This window comes from Schistocerca gregaria, chromosome 6, assembly GCF_023897955.1.
Source record: "Schistocerca gregaria isolate iqSchGreg1 chromosome 6, iqSchGreg1.2, whole genome shotgun sequence".
NCBI classification, from domain to species: Eukaryota; Metazoa; Arthropoda; class Insecta; order Orthoptera; family Acrididae; genus Schistocerca; species Schistocerca gregaria.
In genome coordinates, this window is record NC_064925.1 from 496,972,958 (window position 1) to 496,994,614 (window position 21,657).

At 39.3% G+C, this 21,657-nt stretch overlaps 1 protein-coding gene across 2 annotated transcripts in view; it reads left to right on the forward strand.

Annotated features, from left to right (window-relative positions):
* The window catches only part of LOC126279024 (ATPase family AAA domain-containing protein 2-like), a 215,332-nt gene that overhangs the window by 100,862 nt on the left and 92,813 nt on the right, over positions 1 to 21,657 (forward strand). For both annotated transcript variants that reach the window (XM_049979414.1, XM_049979415.1), the window contains 8 exons: positions 2,602 to 2,736; positions 2,988 to 3,135; positions 3,236 to 3,632; positions 3,720 to 3,968; positions 5,786 to 5,998; positions 6,223 to 6,404; positions 11,760 to 11,937; positions 19,632 to 19,817. In XM_049979414.1, the coding sequence (XP_049835371.1) occupies positions 2,602 to 2,736; positions 2,988 to 3,135; positions 3,236 to 3,632; positions 3,720 to 3,968; positions 5,786 to 5,998; positions 6,223 to 6,404; positions 11,760 to 11,937; positions 19,632 to 19,817 (1,688 nt within the window). The remainder of the gene's footprint in view (positions 1 to 2,601; positions 2,737 to 2,987; positions 3,136 to 3,235; positions 3,633 to 3,719; positions 3,969 to 5,785; positions 5,999 to 6,222; positions 6,405 to 11,759; positions 11,938 to 19,631; positions 19,818 to 21,657) is intronic.

Here is a 21,657-nt window from a genome sequence, read left to right on the forward strand (position 1 = left end):
CATCTCAGCTTGCAGGTGGTTTTTATTTTTAAGTGCTTTGCCAAACTGTTCAAGAATACATCCCCACACTATCATGAAAGCTGCTTCAATACTGCTTAACTTTCTAAGAAGGCTTCAAGTTTCACATCTAACTCTACATTCTCATTTTCTGAAACTGTTCTTAATGCAGAAAACAGTGCATTCCAAACTGAATTCAAACCCTTACAAACATCCTTATATGCTATTATTGAGTTGTACACGGTGACTTCAGTGTCATACTCGCAGAATCAAACAATTTTTTCCAAGATGTTCCATATACCTGTCAAATGTACAAAGAAACTGGCTAAACTTTGAATTAACTCAAAAAACTGTATTGCAGCATTGTGCAGCTCGTGAGCCAACTAGTTTCGCCAAGTGAGCTGAGCATGGAATGAAGAAATGGTTCTCTCCAGTGCGACTTCCATTTTTTTTTTATTAAAAAAAAAAAAGTAATCTTTCAACTGAGTTATAATGTTGTTACGTTCCATCCTGGATTTTCCATTGTTTGATTAACTTGTCATTACGTGATATATCTGTTGTAGAATCTACTATATCTGAAAAATATTTAGAAGAAATAACTTAATTACTTCTTCTTTGAGTCACAGGCATCCCTGTGAGACGTATGAATGTCTAATAAATTACTGGTCACAAGAATTAAGTACATCCTTTTCCAGAGTTACCAAACCATGCTATATGCTCAGCCAAAACCAGAATCATATTGTGCAGTCGTTTCCAGATACATAATGAAATTTCCATTACTTACATAGCTAAACACCCTTCGTCTCCATGAAATGCTAGACCCCTAGAAGCTAACTTTTTTAACTGCAGGAACAACGCTTCTTAGCACATTGCCTCAATACATAATTTCATGCTAATGCTGGGTGAGCAGCCATTCGTTAACTGTATTCACCTTGTTTCCTTTGTTTTTCGATTTTAACAAGCAATCTCTGTGAGAGGTAGAAGTTTCATGTTCAGCTATTCTTATTCCAGCATGGCTCCAATCGCTGAAACCAGATGTTGCAAATTGAAATGTGCAGAACAATGATCTTTGACTAGGAGAATATACAAGTTATTCTCTGTTGATAATTTCCCCATTCACCAAAACCCTCTGAAACAGCGTTTCGCTGTAAAGCTGCCATGATCCGTTTTCATTTCGCCGTGTGGACTTGGAAAAATCAGCATTTTTGTTTTGATTAATACCATTTTTGACCAAATAATGTAGTGTCTGGTGATGTTTTCCCAGTGAAATGAGTCATCATTTGGAGTAGGAAAATCCTCTGCCTTAGAATTTTGTAGGTTAGGTGCCTGGCAGAGGGTTCACAACGAACCATTTTCATACTACTTCTCTACCATTCCACTCTCAAATGGCGCATGGGAAAAAGGAACACCTAAATCTTTCTGTTCGAGCTCTGATTTCCCTTATTTTATATGATGATCACTTCTCCTTACGTAGGTAGGTGTGAACAAAATATTTTAGCTTTCGGAAAAGGAAATTGGTGATTGAAATTTCGTAAATAGATCTCACCACAAAGAAAACTGCCTTTGTTTCAGTGACTGCCACCTCAACTCGTTTATCATAACAGTGACAGTCTCACCCCTATTGTGCGATAACACGAAACGAGCTGCCCTTCTTTGCACTTTTTCGATGTCCTCTGTCAATCCTACCTGGTACCGTGTTTTCTGGTCTTGGAATCTATACTTACTCATAACTAAGTCTGTGAATAGTATTTTCCCTGCAATGCCTTATGAACTATTCTGGAGTTTAAACTTCAGCTATTGACTTCTACTCATGATCAGTGATTTCAAAAATATTTGAAAGTTAAATCAGTTGAATACAATTGTCTTTCTCTTGTGTTTTTTTAATTCTGGACACATTAACTTCAAATTCCAAACTTTCAGAGATTTTCTTTTAATCATTCTTCACACTTCTTTAACCTCTGGAAATATCTGTCGATGTGAAAAATGCAAAGTTGCATCATGCTCAGAATCCACATCAAACTGTAGGTCACCCTATAACTGGCTGGATAAGTCAGTTCAAAGGTCGGAGGACGGCAACGGCATACCACCTCCTACAGGAGGATAACAGCAACACGTTAGTGACTTGTTTGTCAATTACTCTATTGTTTAACAACAACATAGGAAAAGGGGATTGCTACTCACTGTAAAAAAAAAAAAAAAAAAAAAAGGGTCGTGTTCAGTAGCTGACTGGCACCATTAAAAGGTGTGTACTTACAGCTTTCGGCCACAGCCTTCATCAGCAAAAGAGAAACACACACACACACACAAGCAAGCATACCTCATGCACACAATTGGCAGATCGGAGTTGGCAGTAATGTATGCCTGAGGTGTGATTGATTGTGTGTGTTTCTCTGTTTTCCTGATGAAGGCTGTGGTTGTGCCCAAAAGCTGCGCCTATCTGCAACTTAACGTGTCTTCTTTACAATAAGTAATAATCTATCTTTTCCTACATTGTTGATATTCCTAACTGGTGTTACTCCATTGTATAATGTCTTTTAGAATCAGTCAGATGTGGGAAGTGATTAATATGAAGTTGCTAAATAACATACAATTGTATTATTTCAGAAGATAGTGATGATGCAAGTGACTCACAAAGCAGTCAGACTTCGTCAGACTCTGAAGAAGAAGTGGAAGTGCGGAGGGAAAAATACCACCTCCGAAAGACAAAACCGACTGTGCAGAGGTTCCAGGTGAATGTTGGTGAGTGTAAAGTGAAATCTGAGGACACAGTGCCTAAACAATCCCCAATGATGTCGCTTTCATCCTTGCACGCAAATCCCACTGTTTGGGATATGGCGAAATAATGGCACCCTGCTACTGGCCTGAGGCTATGGCAGGTTCTGAGGGGTGTAAGCAGTATATGTAAAATTATAAATAGCATGTATTTATTCAAAGTTTGGAACCCAGATGTGGACTTACTTCAACGGTAAAATGGCATTAATATTTTTTAGATCCACCACGGCGATCGTCCCGAATCTTCCGTACAGTTTTATCGTCTGTCAGACGAAGACGACACCGCGATGACAGTTCATCGAGCAGCAGTGAAGAAGAAAGATTTGACAGGAAAAAAGTGAAGGGCCACGGCAAAAGCAGGACACGGTAAACTATAATGGAATCGAAAGGAGCAAAATTTCAAGCAATAAAATAAGGTTTCTGTGCCTTAAATGAGATGTTAATGATACTTTGTTTCTTTTTACAGTTGCCTTCCCATAAACATACATACAAATGATCTTCCTGTGAGTAGTAGGCCACACGAAGCCAGCAAAAAACTCGCCGATGTTAATCCCGTCGTGTTAGATACGAGCATACGCTTTGAGGACGTTGGTGGCTTGGAAGAGCATATACGTTGTCTAAAAGAGATGGTAGTTTTCCCAATGTTATACAAAGAAGTGTTTGATCGCTTCAGTATAAGGCCACCGAAAGGAGTTCTTTTCCACGGTGCTCCCGGGACAGGAAAAACCTTAATCGCTCGGGCGCTTGCAAATGAATGTTGTCAGGGTGATAGAAAAGTATCATTTTTCATGCGTAAAGGAGCAGATTGTCTTAATAAGTGGGTAGGAGAATCAGAAAGACAATTGCGTCTTTTGTTTGAACAGGTATATTAAGGCATCACATTCAGTTATGCTGTGTTTTTTTATTAAGTTACTTCTGTAGTGTTTAATGGCAATGTTGTACTTTCACAGGCATACGAGATGCGTCCGTCCATAATCTTCTTTGATGAAATTGATGGTTTGGCACCAGTTCGTTCTTCTAAACAAGATCAGATACACGCTAGTATAGTGTCGACACTACTTGCCCTCATGGATGGCCTAGATAACCGGGGTGATGTTATTGTCATTGGTGCAACTAATCGAATTGATGCAATTGACCCTGCTTTGAGGCGGCCTGGTCGCTTTGATCGGGAGCTCTACTTCCCTCTACCAGCTAAGAAGGTAATGCTAAAAAGTTCTAAATTTATTTTAGATGTCCACATGTGTATTTTCATCTTTAAACAGAAATTGATACCAAGAGTTAAAATTCACCTTCATAACTCTTTATGCAAGTCTGTTTTGTCACAATTCATTTTTAGAGAACTAGTGTTTTGTACTTTCAACCAGAAATGTTCACACTTTGATAATAGATTTTCCTGAATGACAAGGAAGTATTGAATAACTGTCCTGCAGAATTGCTGTTGTCCTTAGCATGTTTGTAATACATTGTATTGAGTGTCATGTTTTCAGTCATTGTAATATAAAACACTGGAACTCTGAATAAACAAAGAAACATGTTAATGGAATAAGGAAACTTACTTGATAAGTCATAAATTTTTCAGGCTCTCACCATTGAGAGGTAAGATAATTTCCTAAAGCAAAATATTTATTACATCTTTATTTCCAGAAATTTGTAGTGAGCTCTTTGACATTGAAAATTTAGAGATGAAAATTGTCGCAATTTACTTTAAAGTTCAAACCTTTGTGAATTTGGAACAGAAGGGGGAAAAAGCTGTATATTAATTAGTGTTCCAGTCAACTTTTCACAAATATAACACTTCAGAGCATTGAAAAAATATTATCAAACTAGATTGAAGCATGGTAAGTTCCTTTCAGTTGCAGTCCTTTTGAAAATCTTAATATATAATGCTAATGAAATGTAAAAGGCTAAATTGTATATCTTACAAGCCCTCAGTTTGCTTACGACAACTGCTTTACGTCTGAGTTGGCCATTAATTCCACTAGAAATTTGAATTCTACCTGCTACTTTTTTTCTGGTTTATATTGTTACCTTTACAGAATTTTAATTAGATTACATTTTGTGTTCCTCTCTTGGAATTTGAAGGAAAATGCGATATTGCAGCCTTCTTATATGTCGTATAGGAAGACCATTGAAGCTTGTCAACATTAGCTGCTCAAATATGCGAGGACAACAAAGTAAAGACATTTAGAGCCACACATTTTATAACTCCCCCCAGTGTAAAACAGCATTGTAGAAAATGCATAACCTCAATATTTGCAAGCATTCTTGTAATGATATGTTTGTTATGTCCTGTTTTGTTCCATCACTCCTAACTAAATGCTCATAGAATGGCAGAAAGAACCAACAAATTACTCGCTTTTGCTCTCACTTTAGTATAAAAAGTGATGTAGAATGCAGAAATTTAATAAAGTTCTTGTACAGGAATTTCAATGCTTCATGATGTCAACATGAATCAGTCCAAATTCAGAATCTGCCTATGTAACATTTTATTGTCATTTAAGGGAAATCTGAACAACTTTAGTTTAGAATTTATCCATCTTCTTCTTATATAGCTAAAGTCATCACAGTCAGTAAGTCAGTATGACAATTCGATTTACTAACCATGCTGTCTTTAGAAACAGCTGTACTTCACAGAAAGTGAAAAACTACATGGGGCTGTGTGTCCTCTGGCAAGGTTGCCACAGATTTCACTGTGTGTGATGGCATCTAGTGGTTGTTACCACAAGAAAGGGTTCGACACTGTCAGCACCTGATAGATGTTGCCACATGAAATTGCCCACCAGAGTGAACAGTCATTGAATCTGGTACTTGCTTGATCTCGTGCATATACTTCATATCCAGAAATGTATGTGTACATCTTATTACTTTACTTCATTGTTCCTGTGGTATCCCCCGTAGAATTATATCAAGATACGGTGTTGCAACCTCTTCCTTAATGTCTTACAAACATATAGTAGATGTAATGTTTCATAGTTACATGTATAATAATTGTCATGTTTGTTTTTGTCTGTTACAGGAAAGGCAGGAAATTTTGCGCATCCATGTCAGCCGTTGGCAGGAACCACCTCCACCATCTTTATTAGTTTCAATGGCAGAACAGGCAGTTGGTTATTGTGGCTCGGACTTACAAGCTCTGTGCTCTGAAGCTGTAATCCAAAGCTTAAGGCGGAGATATCCCCAGATTTACAATTCGAGGCAAAAATTGCTGGTTGATCCCAAAGCAGTGAAGGTAATATTTAAGGTTATTTGCATTCTTTCACAAGTGATATTTACTGCAGTGCCTAATTGTGGTTGTTATTTGTAATTTGTTTAATTTTTTGTGGTATCATCATCAAATTGATTTTAAATATGCAAATACCATTTTTGACAGTAAACCGTATCAGTAGGCAATGTTTACAGTGTACATACATTTATAATCTTATAAAGTTCTCTATTTTTTCTTTGTATTGCAAGGTGGATAAATTAGATTTTCTGCGAGCAAAAAAGTACATAGTGCCTGCAGCACATCGTGTTGCACCATGTGTTGGACGAAAACTATCACAGCTAGTTGAACCACTGCTGAAGGATTTACTTGGTGAAGCGATTGACATTCTGAGACTGTCATTTCCTCACAGCACATCTCGGAATGTTATTGGGTATGTTTTAATTAATATATTTATTTCTTTTACAGACTATTTTTATTTTTGTGTGTTGATGGATGGTGATCAAACGGCAAACTTACAGTCTCACATAATTTCTTTTTGCTGGAGAGGCAATTTTTTATTTAAAAATCTTCGGTAAATCAGTTCTCAGTTTGAAGATTGCCTTAGACACTAGTGTTTCACGAGGCATGATCAGATTAAAAGTTGCATATTGCCTTCTTCAGACATTAGACTTAGCTCATACGGTTAAGTATACCATGATACAAAAAAAAAAAAAAAGCCAATATATAGAAGATTGAGTATTGAAAGCAGTTGCCTGGGTTGATTGAGATAAGGAAGGGGTAGGGAAAGACATGTGAACCGAAGAGGGGTTAGCAGGGTAGTACGAAGAAGTCTGTCGCCAGATGACTTAGTGGCTACACAACAAGAGGGAAGCAGTTCAGAGCATGCAAACAGGTAGATATGGGGAGGGGAGGAGAGGAAGATGGTGGTGATGAAACAACTTAGCAAAGGTTTAGGCCAGGAGGATTGGAAGAGTGGCGTATGCATTGGAGATACAATTCCCACTCACATAGTCCAGAGAAACTTGTGTTGGAAAGGAGTATACAAATGGCATATGTAGTGAAGCAGCTGTTCAAGTCATTAGTGTTGTGGTGCTATAACCTTTTACTCTCTAACGGCAACTTCTGTAATTCTGTTACAACAATAAAGTGCTTGCCCTTCAATAGCTGTAACATCCTGAAAACCATTCATCCTTCCTTCAGACAAAGACTCAACCACAGTGGTTATGAATTGTATGACTATGTGGCCGAGGGTACCTGTCAACTTTCTGAGAGCCCTGAATGCAACCCATAAGGTCATGTTCCCATCCTAGAAGTCCAAGAGGACTTCCAGCAGCTCGTCAGGCCTTAGGTCCATCCCAAAACCTGTCACCTGATTTGACCCCTCTCCTCACATCAGCAACCCCCCACACCCTACACCAAACCTACAGATCTCCCATAGGTTCTCTAGTTGTGGCTGGGAGCAATGTCCCCAACACCACCTCAAAACCATGGTTCATAACCTCCTATCCTACATTCAAGAAGCAGCCCACTTCTTTCACTGTCTTTCTACACTTCATGTCCAATTACCACCAGACTCGTAGGTGGTCACTGTGCATGCAACGTTCTCATAAACGAACATCCACCATGCCCATGGCCACGAGGCCATGGAACATTAACTGCCCAAATAAAAGGTGGGGCCACATATGTGGGCATGACAAGTAATCAGTTGCCCATTCACATGAATGGCCTCTACCAAAATGTGGAAAACTGCAAACTTGACCATCCATTTGCCAAACATGTTGCATGTCCCAGCACTAATTACTTCAACAGCTGCTGCACTGTATGGGCCATTTTCATACTCTATTCATCACAAATTTCTCTGAACTGTTTAGGTGGGAATTGTCCCTCCAGCATATTCTGTGCCCTCACAATCCCCATGGTCTAAACCTCTGCTAACTTATTTCCCACTGCCTCACCTTCTATTTTCTGTCCACATCACACCTTCCCCATACAGATTGGGTACTGCCTTCTCCCACCACTCTTCCTCCCCCAACGTGGTCTCTCTCTCCCTCCCTCTCACCTCCTCTCTCCCTCCCTCTCACCTCCTCTCTCCCTCCCTCTCACCTCCTCTCTCCCTCCCTCTCACCTCCTCTCTCCCTCCCTCTCACCTCCTCTCTCCCTCCCTCTCACCTCCTCTCTCCCTCCCTCTCACCTCCTCTCTCCCTCCCTCTCACCTCCTCTCTCCCTCCCTCTCACCTCCTCCCTCCCTCTCACCTCCTCCCTCCCTCCCTCCCTCTCACCTCCTCTCTCCCTCCCTCCCTCTCACCTCCTCTCTCCCTCCCTCTCACCTCCTCCCTCCCTCTCACCTCCTCCCTCCCTCTCACCTCCTCCCTCCCTCCCTCTCACCTCCTCCCTCCCTCCCTCTCACTTCCTCCATCCCTCTCACTTCCTCCCTCCCTCCCTCCCTCTCACCTCCTCCCTCCCTCCCTCTCACCTCCTCCCTCCCTCCCTCTCACTTCCTCCCTCCCTCTCACTTCCTCCCTCCCTCTCACCTCCTCCCTCCCTCTCACCTCCTCCCTCCCTCATCCCCTCTCTCCCTCCCCCTCCCTGTCAGCCCCCTCCCTTCCCCATTTCTCAACCCCCCTTCCTCCTTTTGTCAACCCATTCTCTCTCCATTCTCCCCTTCTCCTCTCTCTATCCCTTACATATTCTACATTCTGAACTCCTTTCATCGTGTTGTGCGGCCACTCCTGTTGTGCAGCCACTAAGTCATCTGGTAAAAGATATGCCTGACACTACCCTGCTACACCCTACTTGCATCTGCATCCTTTCCTACAACACCCCCCCCCCCTCCCCCCCTCCATCAGCTCAGGCAGTTGCTTTCGATAATCAATATTCAGTAATCAGTCTTGTTACTACTGCGAGTGTGAGAACATGGGTGTCTATGTGGCTCTGTTATGTGCTTGTGTGCACCAGGCACCATTCCTCTATGATTGAGTGGTTACCTTTCCCTTATTTTGCATGTTAGTGGAAGATATCAAATACAACCAGCTGCAGGCCTAAATTATCATTTATTAGAACTGGTGCCTACTTTCAGGGAACTTTTTTTTTTTTTTAAGGCCCTGGTTGAGATACCATTTTATTGGAAGACGAGATATTTGGGTGTTCTAGAATTCATGAACTCACGCAGTTACATGTTGTCAAATTTGTTAACGTTACAAACTAATTAAGTATTTCCGTGGACCATTCTCTCCTCAAAAAAATAAGTGTAGAAACTGCTGTTGCCAAATGAGTGCTTGAATGTTACTGATTTTCACGCCTCTTGAATTGCATTGTAGTTTTTTTGTATGACGTAATTGTCTCCCGGGTAAGAGTGGTTGCCAGTTTTACATAATATCTTGTCATGATTATATTGTGCTCCACAGTTTAATGAGGTAATCTGTTACGATGAGACAGCTTTTCCTTGTTGTTTAAAATTTCCTCTGTCAGACAGACAAGACTGATGCGTAACAGTAGTCATGCTTGCTTTCTGTTTCATTCCCCCTCCCTCACATGGAAGTGGAAGTTTACATTCATTATCAATATGAAAGAAAGATAGAGTGCAACGCACTGTAAAGATGACGTGTTGAGTTGCAAGCAGATACAACAAAAAGACATATATTAGCGGAATAATTCCAGTTAAAGCTGCCGGAGGTAGTGGTCATGCTTGCATGAGGTGTAGCTAGTGTGAATGAGCGTGTGCGCGTGCGTGCGTCTGTCTGTCTGTCTGTCATTTCCTAATGAAGGCTTTGGCCAAAAGATAATGTGTAAGTGTCTTTTGTTGTGTGTTTCTGCAGCTCAGTGTGTCATCTTTATGATGAATAGCAATCTATCTTTTCAATATATTGTTGATATTCCAACCTGAAGTTCCATTGTTTGAAGTTAATTCATCCTTGACTTCAGCTGTTGTGTCATCTTCAGCATTTTTCTATGTTCTTAATATTTTATTTCTCTCCTCATCATAGTGGAATCTATGGACAATATCCCATGGCAAAGAACTAAACAAAGACAGATTACAGTAAACTTTACATGTCAATTCAGCAAAATAAAGGCACAAAATTCTCATGTACTGGTTACTTAAGGGTAGTTAGCATGGGAAAAAAATTTTTTTTTCACGTTTTCGGATTTTTATCTCATTACAAAATTTTCAGTATATATATATATACACACACACACTCATATGGGAAATATTTTATTTTTTTAAACGTAATCTACATCGGTTGAAAGCGTTAAAATTTTTATGTGCATTACTTCAAGATCTAATAAAATTGGTAATTTTTGATATAGAAGGCTATGGATTGCTGTGTTATGAAGGTTAAATGTCATGTCCTGTCAAGAAGAGGATGGGCACCAGGTTGAGGAAGTTGAAACAAAGTTAGAGAGCCAAGAAATTTTCTGATTGTAAAACCATAAGAGGCAGGCTGACAGGCAAAATGAGTGATGAACTACAGCAGTATTATGGGATGTCCATTAGAAATAATATTGAGGATTTGTTGAAAATGAGGCAGACAGCGTGGGCTACTTTCTTCCACAGACTGTCAACTGCTGAAAAACCAGTAAACCACCTTTGCCCTCCTGGACGTGATTCCTGGTGCAATTACCATAATGCCCAATACCGTTAAACATTCCATCCCAGCAACAGCCATGAGTATCATAAAACCTATTTACAGAGACCTGGCAAATCCTGAATCGCTGAAGAAGTGTCTGCATGTTCAGACTCACTAAAGTGGGGGGTTATTGATGCTGTTGTTGCTTTTAATGACAACAACATTGGTAGGGTGAGAATTAATCCTGGAGCAAACTGCATCAGAGAACTGGAACAGATGGACAAGGTTCGCATTGATAAAGCAGAGTATGCAGCACAGTTGGTCACCAAGGAGTCCAAAAGAAGGAAAACTTAGAAAAAGATCAAGAGTATGATATACAGTATGGTGCAGGGTGCTTCTGTGTTACTAAAAATAAAAAAAAAAATTTAACATATATTGAGTTGCAGTCTTTTGAAACTTTAGAAGCCGTTCCTGAAAATTTAGTTTTTTGTGTTGCATGTTTCCCTAAATCTCGGAAACCACTTCGAGTAGAGTATTCAGATTTTCAGGGATTAATTACACACACATCCTGTGTCTACTGAACTCAAAGAAGAACATAATGTTATGAATAATTAAAATTATGTAGGATAACGTACAAAAAGAGTACAAAAAAAATTTTAACGGTGTAATTTAAAATTGTATTTCCGAAAGTAGTGACTGATGCAATTATTGTAGTTCTGTAGACTCAGAACATACAGTTTAATGTCCTGTAAAAGTTTCATGTCAATGGCTACAGTGCTTCCTGAAATACAGGGAAGCCAAGTCACTGAATTTAACATTGTCGGGACAGCACATTCCAACTCCCCTTAAGCACTGGGTTCTGTTTCTACTTTTGTTTCATTCTGCAGAAGAGAAGAGAAGAGGAGGTTAGACTGCTTGTGGATTTAATAGAACTTCACATAATTCGACTGTGTGATAAAGTAGGTTATATATCGGAGAGAAAAATAATCTTGTTTAGCAGACACTGTCGTGTGAATTGATGTAGTTTGGTTGCACATTAATTTACCTGTTTGAAGAACTTTTCAAGCTTAAAATAGGTCTAAAATTCAGAGAGTATTTTTGTTGATTGAAGCAGCCAATGCATTTTACAATTATTTCACATTTTGGTAACTAGTAAGCATCAGTTTTCTTGATATGTGGTGACATTAAATGAAAACAGAGTTTGACTGTTGTCCTACCAGCACTGGTGGCATCCATCGGCCTCAACTGCTGCTTGTAGGGGATTCTGCAGCACACGGTCAGACAACCCATCTTGGTCCAGCCTTGTTGCATCACATGGAACATTTGCCAGTACACACACTTGATCTGGCTAAGCTCTTCGGTGTGTCAGGATGCACTCCAGAGGAGGCATGTATTCAGGTAACTGTCACACAAGCTGTTATTCAATATATTGGTAGCTGATTTTCACTCATTGTAAAAATGCATGGCAATGCACAATTTTATTGGAACTTTTATACCAATAAACAAGAAGTTGCTAGCACAAGGCCAACCATTTCACTTGTATTTTCTGAGAAACAATAGCTTCTTTATCTGTAATTTCATATTTTAGGGATATGGCCATTTATGTAACATATTTTGCGCTCACTGACTTCCTACCCACGTAGAATCATGAAATTTGGCAAGAAGCAAGGTTTCACAGTGCGTACAATGGAAAAATTCAAAACTCATTAATTTGTAATTATAAACTATCTAGAAAAAGACTGATTGCTACTTACCGTAAAGATGACACATTAAATTGCGGACAGATACAATTAAAAGATGTTTACACATACATATTCAACCACAGCAATCAGCAGATAAAGAAAGAGAAAGAAACAAACACCATTCATTCACACAAGCAAACATTGCAGACAAAACATTTAAACTTTCAGCCAAAACGCCTTCTTTGGAAACACACACACACACACACACACACACACACACACACACACACACACACACACACACACACACACACAGTCTCCAGCCGCTGTGGCTGGAGTGCCAGATATAATATCTGCTCGTGACACTAATAAAAACATCATCATTCTTCAAAAGCAGAAGGGGCTAGATTATTAAACATTCTAGAAGAAATTGCCTCCCCCCATGAACCATGGACCTTGCCGTTGGTGGGGAGGCTTGCGTGCCTCAGCGATACAGATAGCCGTACCGTAGGTGCAACCACAACGGAGGGGTATCTGTTGAGAGGCCAGACAAACGTGTGGTTCCTGAAGAGGGGCTGCAGCCTTTTCAGTAGTTGCAGGGGCAACAGTCTGGATGATTGATATGGCCTTGTAACAATAACTAAAACGGCCTTGCTGTGCTGGTACTGCGAATGGCTGAAAGCAAGGGGAAACTACAGCTGTAATTTTTCCAGAGGGCATGCAGCTTTACTGTATGTTTAAATGATGATTGCTTCCTCTTGGGTAAAATATTCCGGAGGTAAAATAGTCCCCCATTCGGATCTCCGGGCGGGGACTACTCAAGAGAATGTCGTTACCAGGAGAAAGAAAACTGGCATTCTACGGATCGGAGTGTGGAATATCAGATCCCTTAATCAGGCAGGTAGGCTAGAAAATTTAAAAAGGGACATGGATAAGTTAAAGTTAGATATAGTGGGAATTAGTGAAGTTTGGTGGCAAGAGGAACAAGACTTTTGGTCAGGTGAATACTGAGTTATAAACACACAATCAAATAGGGGTAATGCAGGAGTAGGTTTAATAATGAATAGGAATGCGAGTAAGCTACTACAAACAGCATAGTGAACGCATTATTGTGGCCAAGATAGATATGAAGCCCACACCTACTACAGTAGTACAAGTTTATATGCCAACTAGCTCTGCCGATGACGAAGAAATTGAAGAAATGTATGACCAAATAAGAGAAATTATTCAGATAGTGAAGGGAGACGAAAATTTAATAGTCCTGGGTGACTGGAATTCGAGAGTAGGAAAAGGGAGAGAAGGAAACATAGTAGGTGAATATGGATTGGGGCTAAGAAATGAAAGAGGAAGCCACCTGATAGAATTTTGCGCAGAGCATAACTTAATCATAGCTAACACTTGGTTCAAGAATAATAAAAGAAGGCTGTATGCATGGAAGAAGCCTGGATATACCAAAAGGTATCAGGTATATTATATAATGGTAAAACAGAGATTTAGGAACCAGGTTTTAAATTGTAAGACATTTCCAGGGGCAGATGTGGACTCAGGCCACGATCTATTGGTTATGGACTGTAGATTAAAACTGAAGAAACTGCAAAAAGGTGGGAATTTAAAGAGATGGAACCTGGATAAACTAAAAGAACCAGAGGTTGTACAGAGTTTCAGGCAGAGCATAAGGGAGCAATTGACAGGAATGGGGGGACGAGATACAGTAGAAGAAGAATGGGTAGCTTTGAGGGATGACGTAGTGAAGGCAGCAGAGGATCAAGTAGGTAACAAGACTAAGCATAGTAGAAATCCTTGGATAACAGAAGAAATGTTGTTGCTGTTGTGGTCTTCAGTCCTGAGACTGGTTTGATGCAGCTCTCCATGCGACTCTATCCTGTGCAAGTTTCTTCATCTCCCAGTACTTACTGCAACCTAAATCCTTCTGAAACTGCTTAGTGTATTCATCTCTTGGTCTCCCTCCACGCTGCCCTCTAATGCTAAATTTGTAATCCCTTGATGCCTCAAAACACACCCTACCAACCGGTCCCTTCTTTTTGTCTAGTTTTCCCACAAACTCCTCTTCTCCCCAATTCTATTCAATACCTCCTCATTAGTTATGTCATCTACCCATCTAATCTCCAGCATTCTTCTGTAGCACCACATTTCGAAATCTTCTATTCTCTTCTTATCCAAACTATTCATTGTCCATGTTTAATTTCCATACATGGCTACAGTCCATACAAATATATTCAGAAACGACTTCCTGACACTTAAATCTATACTCGATGTTAACAAATTTCTCTTCTTCAGAAACGATTTCCTTGCCATTGCCAGTCTACATTTTATATCCTCTCTACCTTGATCATCATCAGTTATTTTACTCCCCAAATAGCAAAACTCCTTTACTACTTTAAGTGTCTCATATCCTAATCTAATTCCCTCAGCATCACCTGACTTAATTTGACTACATTCCATTATCCTCATTTTGCTTTTGTTGATGATCATCTTATATCCTGCTTTCAAGACACTATCCATTCCGTTCAACTGCTTTTCCAAGTCCTTTGCTGTCTCTGACAGAATTACGTCATCGGCAAACCTCAAAGTTTTTATTTCTTCTCCATGAATTTTAATACCTACTCCAAATTTTTCTTTTGTTTCCTTTACTGCTTGCTCAATATACAGATTGAATAACATCGGGGAAAGGCTACAACCCTCTCTCACTCCGTTCCCAACCACTGCTTCCCTTTCACTCCCCTCGACTCTTATAACTGCCATCTAGTTTCTGTACAAATTGTAAATAGCCTTTCGCTCCCTATACTTTGCCCCTGCCACCTTCAGAATTTGAAAGAGAGTATTCCAGTCAACATTGTCAAAAGCTTTCTCCAAGTCTACAAATGCTAGAAACGTAGGTTTGCCTTTTCTTAATCTTTCTTATAAGATAAGTCGTAAGGTTAGTATTGCCTCACGTGTTCCAACATTTCTACGGAATCCAAACTGATCTTTCCCAAGGTCCGCTTCTACCAGTTTTTCCATTCGTCTGTAAAGAATTCGCGTTAGTATTTTGCAGCTGTGACTTATTAAACTGATAGTTCGGTAACTTTCACGTCTGTCTACACCTGCTTTCTTTGGGATTGGAATTATATAGAAATATTGAATTTAATTGATGAAAAGAGAAAATATAAAAGTACAGTAAATAAAGCAGGCAAAAAGGAATACAGATGTCTCAAAAATGAGATCGACAGGAAGTGCAAAATGGCTAAGCAGGGATGGCTAGAGGAAAATGTAAGGATGTAGAGGCTTATCCACTAGGGGTAAGATAGATAGATACTGCCTACAGGAAAATTAAAGAGACCTTTGGAGATAAGAGAACCACTTGTATGAACATCAAGATCTCAGATGGAAACACAGTTCTAAGCAAAGAAGGGAAAGCAGAAAGCTGGAAGGAGTATGTGGAGGGTCTATACAAGGGCGATGTACTTGAGGACAATATTATGGAAATGGAAGAGGTTATAGATGAATATGAAATGGGAGATACGATACTGCGTGAGGAGTTTTACAGAGCACTGAAAGACCTGAGTCAAAACAAGGCCCCTGGAGTAGACAACATTCAATTGGAACTAATGACGGCCTTGGGAGAGCCAGTCCTGACAAAACTCTACCATCTGGTGAGCAATATGTACGAGACAGGCGAAATACCCTCAGACTTCAAGAAGAATATAATAATTCCAAATCCCAAAGAAAGCAGGTGTTGACAGATGTGAAAATTACCGAACTGTCAGTTTAATAAGTCACAGCTGCAAAATACTAACGCGGATTCTTTACAGACGAATGGAAAAACTGATAGAAGCCGACCTCGGGGAAGATCAGTTTGGATTCCGTAGAAATGTAGGAACACGTGAGGCAATACTGACCCTACGACTTATCTTAGAATCTTGGTTAAGGAAGGGCAAACCTATGTTTCTAGCATGTGTAGACTTAGAGAAAGCTTTTGACAATATTGACTGGAATACTCTCTTTCAAATTCTAAAGGTGGCAGGGGTAAAATACAGGGAGCGTAAGGCAATTTACAATTTGTACAGAAACCAGATGGCAGTTATGAGAATTCGGTGGACATGAAAGAGAAGCAGCGGTTGGGAAGGGAGAGAGACAGGGTTGTAGCCTCTCCCCAATGTTATTCAATCTGTATATTGAGCAAGCAGCGAAGGAAACAAAAGAAAAATTCGGAGAAGGTATTAAAATCCTTGGAGAAGGAATAAAAATGTTGAGGTTCGCCGATGACATCGTAATTCTGTCAGAGACAGCAAAGGGCTTGGAAGAGCAGTTGAACGGAATGGATAGTGTCTTGAAAGGAGGATATAAGATGAACATCAACAAAAGCAAAACGAGGATAATGGAATGTAGTCGAATTAAGTTGGGTGATGCTGAGGGAATTAGATTAGGAAATGAGACACTTCAAGTAGTAAAGGAGTTTTGCTATTTGGGGAGCAAAATAACTGATGATGGTCGAAGTAGGGTGGATATAAAATGTAGACTGGCAATGGCAAGGAAAGTGTTTCTGAAAAAGAAAAATTTGTTAACATCGAGTATAGATTTAAGTGTCGGGAAGTCATTTCTGAAAGTATTTGTATGGAGTGTAGCCATGTATGGAAGTGAAACGTGGACGATAAATAGTTTGGACAAGAAGAGAATAGAAGCTTTCGAAATGTGGTGCTACAGAATAATGCTGAAGATTAGATGGGTAGATCACATAACTAATGAGGAAGTATTGAATCTGATTGGGGAGAAGAGAAGTTTGCGGCACAACTTGACCAGAAGAAGGGATCGGTTGGTAGGACATGTTCTCAGGCATCAAGGGATCACCAATTTAGTATTAGAGGGCAGCGTGGAGGGTAAAAATCGTAGAGGGAGACCAAGAGATGACTACACTAATCAGATTCAGAAGGATGTAGGTTGCAGTAGGTACTGGGAGATGAAGAAGCTTGCACAGGATAGAGTAGCATGGAGAGCTGCATCAAACCAGTCTTGGGATTGAAGACGACAACAACAACAGAAGAAATTGAATTCTACACCCACACAACAAAGTACTTGGACAACATACTTAATGAACAAACAGAGTTATGGATGGGATAAGATTTATATACAAAATTTCTGCAGCATTTTAACTGAAAAGTTTGGTCTGGAGTGTCTCCATATCCTGCATGTAAAATGGTCTAAATTGACGTGGTCTGTTGGGCTGTTTTGCAATTTCATACTTTTTGTACATTCTATCCGCATATAACAATTGTCCACTCACTGCTTTTTACATATGCGAATGTGTGTGACAGATGTGTATAAGTGTGATCTTAGAAATAAAAGACAGGCAGTATAGACTCTTTGACATGTCAGTTCCATGTTTATGTTAAATGATGGTAATGTCAGAAGTATAAAGAATTGTCACCATCTAAGATTTGACAGCATTAACATAAATGACAATTGTACTGTGAGAAAGGCCACATTTTGTATCCTATCTTATTAAGATAGACAGGGTGTATATGCCCCGAGGTAACTGGGAAATCTGGCAAAAAATGTGAGAATTTTTTAAACACCAGGAATTCTTCATTGTTTCAATTTTTAGTTAAATTTTTGCACTTTTTATTGGTAAGAACTTACACTAACAACGAATTTTGCTTTAGCCTTCTGCAGCAGAATAATACTGAAGCAATAAAACATAAATGAGAGAATAACATCCAAATAAAACTTTAGTTGCAAAACAGAAATGCACCATTTACAACAACAGAACACAGTGCACACAGAAGTGTGTACCAACAGCAAAACTTGTCAAAGGCTTTAGGACGAATGCTATATAATACTTTGTAACAACAAACAGCGTTCAATAAGCGTGATATCGCAACTGTTTACATTTCTAGCAAATCATGGGAAAATATTGCAAATGTTGCTTTGAGAAGCGTTACTTTCATCAGCCATTGAGAAAAATTTCATACCCTGAAGGTCAGACACTTAAGTCATTGTTTGAAATTTTACTGACTTATTTGTGTTTGATTTCTTAAAGGTTAACATTCGCTTTAAAAGACCAATATTATACGTGGAAGCTTGGCTATTCTTGTAGCTGTGCTGTATTTGGTGGAATTCGTATTTATATTATCTTAATATGGAGATATGCAGTGTACATGTTGCCACGTTTTTTACTGGGTTTTGTTTGCTAAAGCGGCTAGAAGTTCTACACTGCTGTATAAATTCTTTACCATTCAAAGGACTGGAAACTTCTAGCTCTGAGGGGAAAGTAAATTGTCACTTTTAACACGGAAAAAAATGTACATTCACTTGGGAAAAAAGTATATTTTCAACCAAAAATCCAGGAAATTGGCCCGCTCCCTCTCCGCATATACGTGCTGGTAGGCATGGTTGAAATTGAATTCTGGATATTGCATGGTTGTTAGCTTACTAGGTGCCTATCAAGCTGAACAAGCATGTCATTGACATAGATATAAATAATGCAAGTAGAGTTATGTTTCTCCTATTATATTTACAATTGTCACAGTGTAGGAATTTATGTTCATACAGTTGTTTCTTCCTTTGTTTAGGTGTCACTGACATTGGGCTGCACAGTCGAACACTGGTTTTACTAATAAGCATTTAGAAGATGTCCTTTAACAAAATTAATATCTAAAAGCTACAGAGCACCAGGCATTCAAGATTTTAATATTGTCTTCAGCAATCAGACGCTAGAGTGCCAAAGCTTGCAGAATTTGGCAAAACACACACATTGACAAACATCAGCAGACCTATACTCACTGACCAAACCTGAGAGTTTCTGAATTTCAGAGTTCATGTCAGCATGCCCAGTTCCAGTTCATTATTGTTTCTTGGCTGTCAGTCTTTGTGACAACCATAATACATTTAATCCAGAGAATAGAAAGCTGATTGGTCTCATTGTCTGCGAGGTGGGTTGGTGAATAGGTAGTCTGTATTAGTTCATCACAAAGTCGTCATCTGGATGGTGACTTTTGGGTTCCCTTGATTCTCACTTAGTTATAATTTAGGACTCTCCCTTGTCAGTTAATAGTAGTTGTTATTTGCGGCTGTACTAGTGCTAATGTGAAACACCAGAAGTAACTATTTCATGTCAACTTGTTTTATTCTAGTAATAGTGTTAATCTGAATAATTCCAGTAGTTGACATAAAACAACTTGTTATTTGAGGCACAAACAGTTGTTTGGCTCATCTCTTCTAGCTGCAAAGTGACTGATAACAACTCAGTCAGAAAATTGTTAGCAGTGTGATATCCATGGCAAGTGCTATTGAAATTTAAGAAATTTGTGTCTGTTATTGTTTTATGTTACTTTTGTTGGCCTTTGTAAGAAAAAGCCTTGACATTAACTGTAAATACTTGGGAGTGCTGATGTTTCATCTTGCTTTTCGCAGGTTTTCCAGGAAGCTCGCCGAAATACTCCGTCCGTCATATATGTACCTGGAATATCTCAGTGGTGGTCTCTTGTTGCTGAAACTCTGCAGGCTGTATTTTTATCAAATTTGCGTTTGCTTAATCCAAGCATTCCAATTTTATTGCTTGCTACATCAGATGTACCATATAAAAACTTACCACATCAGGTTTGTATTATTTCGTTAGCACAGGATTTTTGTGTGTAAAGTACACTTTGTTATAATAACTTTTTAATCATATATATGCCATGCCAAATTATAGCTCACAGCTCTCCAAGCTGAAATCACCAGACATGAACTGGGCACACCAAAAACAAATCTTTTGTTCTTGAATAACATGTCTGCCTTTAATTCTGCTGAAGAGAAATTCAATGTGCATAAACTTATAATTAGATCCATCTACCAATCACTAGACATACCCCCAAATGTTAAACTAAAACTTCAAACAGAACTTCAACTGATTAGTACATATTTTCCCCAATCATTGGTCGAGATCACTAAGCAATCAAGGGGGATTAATACAGTTTTGTAAGTGGTGGACATCCTGTGAAACAGTAGTGAATGATTTCTCTGGGAACTGTTTGGAACAGATAGTTTAGAAGCCCACTCGTGACTGAAATATATTAGACCTAATGGCAAGAAATAGGCCTGCCTTCTTTGAGGACAGCCACACTGAAACTTGTGCCAGGATCTTGAGGAAATTGTAATAGTTACTATTGACTACATTGTGGGAGTGAACAGTGATCAATGTGTTACAAATATTTACTATCAAAAACAGTCTTGATCACAATTTATTTATTACGGTGGCCGGTTTCGACCACTACTGTGGTCATCTTCAGACCAACGAGTAAGAACCTCCTCCTGGTGGTAAATCACTACTCAGTTTAGTAGTGATTTACCACCAGAAGGAGGTTCTTAGTCATTGGTCTGAAGATGACCACAGTAGTGGTTAAAACCAGTCACCGTAGTAATAAGTAAATTGTGATCAAGACTAAGTGCAGCTGAAACATAGTAGGGTTCACAGGTTCAGTAATGTGGAAAAGAGGGCAGTAGTTTCATCTCGAAGAAAAACTGAAAACGTATGACTTGGCATCGGCAAGTAGAACTTCTGTTACTCAAATTTAGAAAAATAAATAACCAAGAACTGTGTAAATATGTATGTAGTATAACTGATCGTGATGGGTGGACCCTCCATTTTATATGCTCCCTGTGGACACAGTCCTATAAAAAAATGCAACTAGAGCACTACAGTTGTAAAACAATGTGTTAGATAGAGAGAGACATTATGAAACTTGTTTGTATGTCAGTAAGGCAATCTGTGAAGCCTTCGACAATTAATGTACCAGAGTCTTATTCACAGACTTCGTAAGAAACCCTAAGAAATTTTGGCCATATGTAAAGGCTATCACTGGTACTAAAGTCAGTGGCCAGACACTCATAGATGACGGGAGAACTGAAACTATGTGTAGAAAAACAAGAGCAGAAGTCCTTGACTCAATCTTCAAATATTCCTTTAGAAAGAAGGACCCAGGAGGACAGCCCATTTTCGTTCTTGCACCTCTATAAATATGACGGATGGATACAAATGTCAGCATTGTCAAAGTATTGTTAAATCAGTAGAAATGAACAAGGCCCCAGGGCATGGTGGTATCCATATCAGATTCTATACATAATTTGCTGCCAAGCTAACCCCCTTGAACAAAAATCTGTGCCCATTGAAAGCACATGTCAACCCATGTGCAAGGAAGATGATAGATATCAAATATGTTGTACAATAGTTTTGAGCATCATTTCTGTCTCAGAGTGACCCCCATGCCAACAACCATATATCTGTCACATGAAACTGAACTTGTGCTTTTCTCTCAAGTGGCATCCTGAAAGACATGATTCGTGGCAGTCAAGTAGATGCAATATTTGGCTTTTCAAAAGTATTTGACTAAGTACTGTAACAAGAGTTATTAATGAAAGTACGATCTCGTGGGATATCAAATAAAAATTTGTGGGTGTG